This window comes from Priapulus caudatus, unplaced genomic scaffold (assembly GCF_000485595.1).
Source record: "Priapulus caudatus unplaced genomic scaffold, Priapulus_caudatus-5.0.1 Scaffold626, whole genome shotgun sequence".
Lineage (NCBI taxonomy): Eukaryota > Metazoa > Priapulida > Priapulimorpha > Priapulimorphida > Priapulidae > Priapulus > Priapulus caudatus.
The window spans coordinates 107,471-117,575 of record NW_014577687.1 but is presented as its reverse complement, the minus strand read 5'-3'; the positions used below and the strand labels follow the sequence as shown (position 1 = coordinate 117,575).

General features: G+C 44.2%; 2 protein-coding genes and 1 long non-coding RNA gene across 5 annotated transcripts in view; 1 reads left to right on the top strand and 2 right to left on the bottom strand.

The window, feature by feature from the left end:
* LOC106812247 (serine-protein kinase ATM-like) overlaps positions 1-2,688 on the top strand; it is a 41,618-nt gene extending 38,930 nt beyond the window's left edge. Inside the window, exons 29-31 of the mRNA XM_014816075.1 lie at positions 55-278; positions 1,020-1,129; positions 1,588-2,688. Of these exons, the coding sequence (XP_014671561.1) occupies positions 55-278; positions 1,020-1,129; positions 1,588-1,665 (412 nt within the window). The 3' untranslated portion in view covers positions 1,666-2,688. The remainder of the gene's footprint in view (positions 1-54; positions 279-1,019; positions 1,130-1,587) is intronic.
* LOC106812248 (failed axon connections-like) overlaps positions 2,641-10,105 on the bottom strand; it is an 8,354-nt gene continuing 889 nt past the window's right edge. The window contains exons 1-6 of one of the 3 annotated variants that reach the window (XM_014816078.1): positions 6,442-6,546; positions 5,212-5,504; positions 4,702-4,898; positions 4,147-4,270; positions 3,600-3,737; positions 2,641-3,191 (exon numbers count right to left, since the gene is read on the bottom strand). In XM_014816078.1, the coding sequence (XP_014671564.1) occupies positions 3,024-3,191; positions 3,600-3,737; positions 4,147-4,270; positions 4,702-4,898; positions 5,212-5,487 (903 nt within the window). In that variant the 5' untranslated portion in view covers positions 5,488-5,504; positions 6,442-6,546 and the 3' untranslated portion in view covers positions 2,641-3,023. Of the gene's footprint in view, positions 3,192-3,599; positions 3,738-4,146; positions 4,271-4,701; positions 4,899-5,211; positions 5,505-6,269; positions 6,349-6,441; positions 6,547-10,105 lie in introns of those variants that run through there. The other 2 variants (XM_014816076.1, XM_014816077.1) reach the window with 2 other exon arrangements.
* Positions 8,799-9,721, bottom strand: LOC106812250. The gene is made up of 3 exons (XR_001394316.1): positions 9,667-9,721; positions 9,301-9,451; positions 8,799-8,911 (listed from the first exon to the last, which is right to left on the bottom strand). It is a non-coding gene; the product is annotated as an uncharacterized LOC106812250 (long non-coding RNA).

Below are 10,105 nucleotides of genomic sequence, written 5' to 3'. Positions count from 1 at the left end.
CATCATCATCATCATCATCATCATCATCATTATTATTATTATTATTATCATCAGGTGTTGTGAGAAGACTATGGAGGTGATGCGTAGCTCGCAGGAGGCGATCGTCACCATCCTGGAGGTGCTGCTGCACGACCCGCTCTACGCGTGGAACCTGACGCCGCTGAAGGCCTGCGCCGTGCAGCAGCGCAAACACGACGAGAGTGCCATCGCCGCCGCGACGACCGCCAACACGGACCTGCTCGACGTGGAGACGGCCGCCACCGCCGCCGGCAAGGCTGGTATGCGTGCGTGCGGGTGTGGGTGGGTTGTCTGGTTGGTTGTGCGTGCCTGTGTGTGTGTGTGCAGGTGTACACGCATGAGTGTGTGTGCGCGTGTATGTGTGTGTGTGCGTGCGTGCCTGTGTGTGTGTGTGCATGTGTACGTGCGTGAGTGTGTGTGCGCGTGCATGTGTGCGTGAGTGCGTGTGTGTGTGTGCGTGTGTACGTGCGTGAGTGCGTGTGTGTGCGTGTATGTGTGTGCGCGCGTGCGTGAGAGGCGGGTTGATGCCGCTCGTGCAAGCGTGGAGTGACGCGTTACAGCATGCTGAAAGAGTCGTGTTTCCTGTCGCTACTGAGTGCACGGCGATAGAGAACGTCTGCATTCACGCGGAAGAAACGGATGTCATCTTGCAAAATAGCTGGGGGAAGCAATCAATCAATTTGTCTAATTACCTGGTGTTGCGTGTATCATGTTTTGTGCTCAATTGACCCATCCCCCTGAAGTAATTGACAGGTAGCTCTAACCAATAGGCATTGTGATCGGGAAATTCTTGAAAAATGATGCATTGTAACGATGTGCCCCAAAGTCATTTTTTAGCGCAACACGTACAGACCATGGGTAGGCTTGGCAGACGTAACGACAGTATCGAAGTAGGTCACAGTTCACTCCCTCCGGCAGGTTGGGAAATTCCTTGTTCATTACCATACTAGTACGCTGCAGTCATCCCTACGTTCATGATTCTTGATTTATGACGCGTGCAGGTCACGGCTCAGACGCGGATGTGAATAAGATGGCAGAGCGAGTGTTACTCCGCCTGAGGCAGAAGCTGCAGGGAGTTGAAGATGGTGTTCCCCTCAGTATCGAAGGCCAGGTAATTATCATTAAAGGCCCCAGGAATCCTATATGTATGATTAAACGTCCATTCGCCAATGTATGTTTTATTTTAAATTCATTATTACATAATACCATGAACGTAAACACGGTAAATATGAAACTCATGATCATATATACAGGTTCGATTAATGGCAGCAATCAGCAGTTTTGCTGCCTACAAGAATTAGTTTGCTGCATGCAAAGTTATTTAAACGTTCATCTGCCAGGACGTTACGCGAATGTAAGGTTTCCTGTGGGCTTCTAACTCATCCACTTCTTTTCATATCGTCATTCGAACTAAATTGCAGCATGTGTTCACTACTCTTAACGTGAGTGCGTAACACAACGCTGATGTGATATCGTTTGCATTCGTCACGCGCCGTTTGTGCTGCTGTTGTGGCCGCAGATACTTGCCGTCACCACGATTAGCTTTGGAACTCGTTTGTTCGTGTTCAGGTGAGCCATCTGATCCAGGAAGCACGGGATCCAAAGAACCTCGCGTGTCTGTTCCCCGGCTGGCAGCCATACCTCTAGCCGTGCACGCACGCGCTCGTGTAGCACTGAGCACAGCCTGCACATGCTCACTCACGTACTTCCTCACACCTGTTTTGGCTGGACGTGCCTTCTAACAGGTATTCTTTACATCTGCAGTGATCGCTCGAACTATAGCCTTGTGCGCAACTTAGTTAAACTTGTGCTAAACATAACTAAACTTGTGTTAAACAGTGCTAAACTTGTGGGCGAAACACTCGTGCGCAAACATTTTTGCACATTCAACTAGGCTACCAGAGCCTATATCTGCTGGATTGCACCTATTACTTATTTCACATTTATTTTTTTGAAGTCTGGAAGCTTTGAAAATTACAAATGTGGGTAACTATAATGTGCAGTACCGTTGCGGTTCCCCATTACTGTGATGATCCTGAAGTGCTAATGTAAATAGCTTCCCATGTAAATATGCCACCATCTAAAACTTCAGTGGTAAAAAATCACTCGCGTTCGTGCTTGCCAATGCTAGATTTGATTGCATACAAATCCAGTGTGTTTAATCCACTGCTGCTTAATTTTATATCAGCAGTCTTCAGTTAATATCGGAAACAAAGCAAAACCTAAATACCTCTTTTTTAAGGTTTTCATACATCAAGCATGCCTGGAGGTTGGTGCTCATGAAAGTTTATTTTGATATTACCAATGATGTTCTAGTTGTGTTCCTTAATTTGTTTGTATAGCTTTTATGTGATCATACATTTTTGCAAGAAAGATATTTGTAAAATTTCAACGGACTGATATTGCAGCCAGATGCAAGAAATCATGATAGTGACCAAAGTTTTTTGAGAAATACGACCATTATATGTGCTCAAAATGCAAGTTCAAGAGCTAGTTTTGTAAAATTTATTTTACTTTATAAGTATACTGAAGAACAAGTTGTTTTTTCACATTATGTTTTATGTCAGGTTCTTGAGCTGTTTATATAAGAAATAACATCAGTTTGTATAAAAACCTCGTATCTGTTTGCTAACTATATGCAATATATTCGTCTTTCGGTAGTGCACATATCATTGTCATTGTTCATTAGTTTATCCTTTAGTAGCATTTATCTTTTATTACCCTTCTGCAAGGGAGTGGATTGAATTAAATCGAGAGGGAGTGAGTAAGCAAGCAAGAGAGAGAGAGAGCGAGAGAGAGAAAGAGAGTGAAATGGAATTACAGGCACAGCGATCATATGGCTTGACATATACTGGTAACAACAAGCACTTACTGGACCTGCAGCTATAGATTATTAATTATTTCATATGACGTCTACAAAATTATACACGTTTAATTAAGCAATACAAGCATTTTTAGCATTTATAGCAACTGAACTGTCATGACTTTGTATTGTAAAAAAGCGACTAGTTTGCCTTTGTGAACAGTGTGTTCCAGTCTGGCCAGAACGTATCTCTGACGCGGTTCGTGTACTCCTGCACGTTCGGACATTCCTTGCTGATTATCTCCCTGTGCGGATGGTCTAGCGGAACGTAGACGACTTGCGACAGGTGACAGAACATCCACGCATCCACCTGTAACGTTGTCGAGCAGAATGTTAGCAAACCTATGACTGTGAGATATATTTCAGCTTAAAGCAAAGTGAAACCATCCCATGCACCCTGTCTGCTTGGCATTGATAGACAGCTGTAGCCAATCAGTACTGCAATGGGACGTTCTAAAAGCAATGCTCAGCGACATTATGCTGCAGAGTTGACATCTTGGTGTGCACTACGTACAAACCAATCCACACCACGTATGTGCGGACCAACTACCCAGGGAGGGGGGGGGCATGGTTAACTCACTCGGATAGATATAGGTCAATTATTAGAACATCTGTAGTAACGCAAGCATCTCAGAAGGAACTGATAACGCAACAATTAAACAAAGTAAACACTACTACATCTTGCGAGTATAACGTCAGAGATATAATGTCGCCGTACCGACGTTGGGTTGTCTCCCATCAGAAACTTCTTGGTGCCGAGGAAATTTGATATGGCATGGATTTGATCGCTAACGATCATTCTGTACTCGTCCTTTGAATGCCGTGCAATTCCTGCCATCCAGAAAGTCTTGAATGCCTATGTCGATAAAAAAAACCATGTACATGAGCTCATAACATTAGATCAGGAGTGTATCAATATTGATACACTCCTGATTAGATGCGGGTTTCAGTCATTACTGAAATGCACTGTTGTCACGCATAGATGATATCAGAGATATATCGCTCCCACCACGTCTATAATGACACTGTATTTCCTTTTTAGATATGTTATATGGTTGTCCTATGTATTTACATGTATCGTTACTTATTTGATGCCAAAGGTGCACGTATAAGCTCATAGGGTTATGTGAAAGTATCAGTTTTTAGCTCATAGCATCATCTGGAAGCATCAGTTACTTTGATTACACTACCAATACTTTTCTTAAACTGCCTGCAACAGCAGTAAACTGAATTATGTGGTTAAAAGTACTTTGTGGAGCACTTACATATTTCTTCATCATGTAGATGTTTATGCAGGCTGGCAGGTAAGACATGGGAGCGGGCACAATATGCGAAAACATACTCCAGAAGACGTCCGCTGCCACGTAATAGCGGTAGAATGCATAGGTGCTGTTAAAGGGAAGGTGCATAGATAATGAGGTTATATCATTTCAGATATTCCATATATTCAGGACTATTGCATAACTAACACACGCAGTAGCTGTTTTACTACGTGGCGTTTAAAGCCCCAAACATGCAACCTTCCTAAAACAATTCGTACAATTCGTAGAGTAAGCCCTCGAATGTCCAGTCAGGTCACGGTCTTGTTGGTCAAAGTCTTTTAGTTGACCATCCCAGATCATGTATTTTCTGCAGCTCTTCGGTAGTATTTCACTACACTCAAACACCATGATTGCAGCCAAGAATACGTAGTTGTTATTTATCGATTCAGTTTAATTATTCGACTTGGTGTTTATTTGAAATGATCCGTTTATAGTTAGTCTGACAGTGCACTGTACTTAGGCAACTACCCATTGCTAGATGGGGGTTGAGCCACCTACAAGGCAAAAGAAACCTCCATCATCTCCTTGAAGGCGAAAGAAACGGCAAGCTGTTCGCTTGTCAGCTTGCCGTCGATGTCAGAGTGGAAGTGGTCTGCGAGTTTCTTGATGATAAAATTCGAGTCGGAGTATTCTTTTCCGTTCAGTTCGATCCACGGCCATTGCTTCTTAGTGGACATCTGTTGTGTCACGATCAACTGCAAGTGGCCGTATTTGTTAATTACAGACACTCGGAGGCGAAGCCACTGTAGGAGCAAATCTCTCTGTTTACGACTGAGGACAATAACAGTTAATCGAAAATGTTTGCGCTGTTAAATATGAAGTGATAAACAGAAGAGATCAGTGAAGTGATCAGAGTTAATGATTCACTGATTTAATTAAAAACAAATGAACAAATAAAGTTATTTCTGCACAATCCTCACATCACTATCAGTTCAATTAATGTCATCGTCATATTGTTTATCATATATATAAATATATATAATATATAATGACGTATTAGACTCTCACCTCGTACTTGATGTTGTTCATGCGCAGCCATGTTTCTACCTTCAATGTGAACGGTGAGAAGTGCACTACCCCACACTTTTTCGGGTTGCCGGGGAACGAGTAGACGTACACCTTGTTATGTTCGTAGTTCTTCGTGAGCAGCGGCCGTTCGGCCGAGGTCCTTCCCTTGACGGCGCGCCACACGACCAGCCCACCAGCCATAGCACCGAGTCCAACCAGCACACGCGTGTCAATCTCTATGTCCTTACACCAACGCCATGCTGCCTCTAGGTCCATGCTGTTTGTTGCTGAATCTACAGAGAGTAATCTATACAGTAGTTGACTTATCTGTCTGGTGTGATTGACAGGCGGCTCTATCCAATCAGCGTTGAGATAGGGTCATTAGCAAAATGGCGCAAGCGAAGAAACTTAGCAAAGCTCCTCAAGTTCAACAATTTTGCATGCACACGTAAAAACGCACTAGTCTTGTTATTTGCGTTATCTTTATGACGATCAAGACCAAATGATAGTCTATTCTTGCCGCGGTAAAACGCATAGCCTAGCATCAATCAGTACTTGTAGTTGTAGTTGTTAGCAGTCGGATGTGAGCAGATTACGTAAACGCCGTTTGTCGGGCACGAGCGGTCGCCGTTAGCGAATTCTAGTAATAGTTATATCTTGGTTATATCTAATAATAATATAGCGTTCTGCACTTTGTTGGCTAAATAGCGAACGGTTCCGCGTTAGAAGCGGGAGCTATAACTAGGGCATTGATGGAATGCATCCTGACACTATATCAGCTAGGGCGCTGATCACTCAGCTGTACAGTAGGGGTGATGGACACCCATGCCAATTACTGCTACTAACGAAATTTCCCCCTCGGCTCACAGTAAGACTGTTTGAATGTCCTTGGTAATATATAATCCATTACAATCAGCGCTGCAGATGGGGAATGCGTCAATACCGTACAACATTGGCAGCATGTGTCATGTACCACTAACCGCAGCGAAACGATAACGTATAATACATGTATAACCCTGAGAGAGCAGCATATAGGCCTTCCCTGTCAGATCCCTTACCTGCCAGACCGTGCATGCTTCGTCGGGGGTACGTTAATTATGGTATCTACACAAACCCATAGAACACATCGACTCTATTTCTACATGCACTGCTGTCGACATGTACGTGTGATGTTACTTACGTATGTGTGCACGTAACCGACGTATGTATCCGGGTGCTCTCTGCTCCTGCCTGTGCTGCGTCGACTGCCTCGGCTCGGAAATGGACCTTCGATCGACCTCCCTCACGCCCCGTGTGCGAGCTGTTTGTTGATCTGGACAAGGTACATGGAGCAGCACTCACTGTGGCTCATAGGGTCTATGTCCCCCAGGGTACTGCCGGAACGTACCCTGGGTACGTTCCGGCGGAACGTACCCTGGTCACTATTTGATATGGTTAGGGTTAGGGAGTAGGCGTAGGCGACTCCCCAGACTCGTTAGTGGAGTAGGCGAGGTACGGTCCGGCATATTAGATAGTACCAGGCTACGTTCCGGTATACCGGACTGTACCCAGGGTACGTTCCGGCAGTACCCCGGGGGACATAGACCCTCTCAGCCTCACGCTCTTGTTACGTGCCAGGTTTCGCGCTCCGCACTGCTAACGATATTGAATAAACCGATTTGAATAAACCGGTGTGGTGGGATGGGTGCTTGCGTACCTGTGCGTGAGTTTGGGGGGGGGGGGGTCATACCACTTGCCAAGTCGACCGCTGCACCACGACCACCGCCGCGTATTTTCCATGATAACCCCATAGTCTCATAAATGTTAGTCTTCAAAGGTAGTGGGGTCTGTGGGGACTATAGCGAAGACGGAGGTCATGATGCCATGATCTGCGATCGAGAAAACAGCGGCAAACCACACAAGGTGTCGCAGTTTCGGTTGATATAACAGGTGCGGTTGTGGGATTAGTTTCTAGAATATATGCCAGGGTGAGAAATTAACGGGAGTCCGGAGTCAAATACTTCCTGATTTACTGCCGGACTCCCTGATTTGACATATGCAGGAGTCCGTGTGACTCCCAGAAAATTCTGCGATACTAACTAGTTCGTTCCGGAGCACGCCCTCGCACAATTACTGTATTTTTTCAAAGAAAATTTGGCAGACGTGAACTGCATGAATCTTAAAAATAAGCACATGCGTTATTGTTAATATCTTTAATTTTGAACCTCAGACTGCGGACTCCCTCATTTTGCTGCGGACTCCCTCTTATTGAGGGTAGGGAGTCCGTTGGACTCCCTTGTTCAAAACTAAATTTTTACCCCTGTATGCTACTGATTCATGACGGGAGGCCCTATATTATCTCAAACGTTATCGCTGTGTGTTTCTGTGCGGTCTTATCCTGACAGCCAGGTACGTGCATGCGTGATAGCTTGTGTGTGCGCGAATGTCATCCTGGAATGCAGAACCCCTCTCAGACTGCAGGCCTTCTAACCATTCTTGGCGTCGGTAGTTAAGTTGGATTCCCAGTAGAGTCTTGGGCTAAAAATATTTTCAGTCACGACATCTGACTTTCCGCTAATATAAATGCTATGGAGGAAAATGGCAAGGGTACTAAAATAACACAACTGGCAATAATAGTGATATTAATAATCACAATTATAACGGTAGGAAAGATAATAGACGATGGGTAGAATTGGTCGCTGGTATCACCTACGTATGGATATAATAGCTCTTTGTTTAAAATTGATTATCCAATCGGACAACTGTGTTAGCCATTGGAATCCACAAGCGTAAAACTCAAAGAAATAACACCGAAGTGAGGATATGTAGTGTAAATGCGGCTTACGTTCAGGAATACATCGCTAGCCAGGATTAATTGTTACGTAACAAAGCTCATTTTATTTATTAAATTAATTCTTGAAATTTATACACGGAATAAACGTGGTTAATTATTTCGTTTTATTTTCTGAGCCACCCTCAGTGCGTATTCAAGCAGGTTCACATTTCTTCGTCTGTGTGGACGCGTCTGTAGTCACGTCCTTTCCATCTTCTACGTACTAAAGCGCATTTCCTAGCAATTGGAAATATCAAGAGCTTAATTAGCAAAGTAATAAATAGAAACGAAATTCAGTAATTTATATTTTATCACGCGATTCTTCGACAGTAATGACGTGTACCGATGGTGGCATCGAATGAATCTTATATGGATGTGAGCTTCAGTTCTATTCACTTTAGTAGTTAGCTGTTGACGTTCAATAAACGTTACTGTGAGCAAAGGTAGGGTTTGTGAGAGAATGTGTTCTCACTGACCTTCCGTTGAGAAAAGCGACGCGATCGTTGGTATCCAACTTCTTTGCATAACTTCTTCGTGGCCTGGTGTGACGTTGTAACCTTCAGTTGGTTCTCTCAAGTCAGTGCGTTTTCGCGTGGGTTTTACCCTGGTTTTACTGTGATGGAGAGAGCGTAAGTATGCATGAGTTCACAGTCGATTAGCTAAAGTTTTTATACTCACTTGCACCCGGCATTATTACCGATTTCACAAGGGGTTGTAGACATTTACAAGATACTGAATCACTCGTTTAAACTACTAGGGAACCACTTACACTTCTAGGAATGTTGTGCAGGAGATGAGTACACGCTATCGGCAGCGCTACGAGCGTCTAAAATCATGCTGACATCAGGAAAGGTGCCCCGACTTCAGGAATCCTCGAGGCTTTGCTAGCTGGAAGTAAACATAAATATATGCGTGTAGTGTGCGTGTGTGCGTATGCGCGTGCGTTCTCGCGTGCGCGCCTACGTGCGTTGGTGTGCGTTCGTGCGCGCCAGTCCGTGTGCGTGTGTGCGGCGATAGTTTCACCTTGCCGTTTTATCTCTCTAATAAGGGCGGCACACAAGAAATACGATTAAGCATACATGTACGTAAGTTGATAGCATGGTCACTGTTGCCAACCTATGTAAGCTCCACGAGATCGCCAGTAACTAGAAGAATAATTAGCTGAAAATGTATGCAAACAATCGAGAGGAATCAAGCTTGATTACTCACGCATACGCATACACACATGCGCAGTCACACGAGCGCGTGCATGCACTCACTTTCATATTTATACTTACCAAGTCGCGAGGATTTGCGGCAAATATCTTTCCAGTCGGGTCAGCTTCTCGGATATCGGCTTGATTTTCAGACGCTCGTACCGCTGCTGATAGCGCATACTCGCTCCTTTCCCCCTACGTCACCATCGCATTCTTGCATCTGTTTGAACACCTGCGCGAAAATAAACATAATTACTAGGATCTCATAGCGTGAATGTAATTAAATTAGCAATTTGCGTGACAGTAAAAGTAGCCTAATACTAATACTAGTAATAGTAATAGATCTAGTGAGAACAAAGTCCATTGCCGAAATTGTATTTTGAAATATTCAATGATTATGAAATTCAAATAAACAACTCGACAAGTGTGTATAGTTTATATACTCACGCGGCCCACGATGTCTTCATGGCGCTTCCTCGAGATGTCCTTAGTTTGTTCATTGCACAACTCTTTCACGATGGATTTCGACAAAAAAGAATGTTTTCTCACCTTTCCGTATTCTTGGGGAACCTGAAGAAAGACAGGTCGGGCTTACACTGACAATTCCAGCAATTTACAGCAGAACAGTAAGCTGAGCTGACAGCACACAGCAGACAGTTGCACAGTAGCTGATACAGCAGCATCCGGGAACTTCATGTGAACTTGCTTCCTAAAATGGCGGTTGTGGCGATCCATGACCTACTACGCTATTATTGGAGAGTGGTTTATCTTGTGCCTACGGCACTCTACGATCTTTGGCCACTACGGCCCTGAGAAAACTTATACTTATCTAGCGGTCATAAACCAAAACAAACATTTACAAACGGCGTTTGTTCTCTTGTCTTGA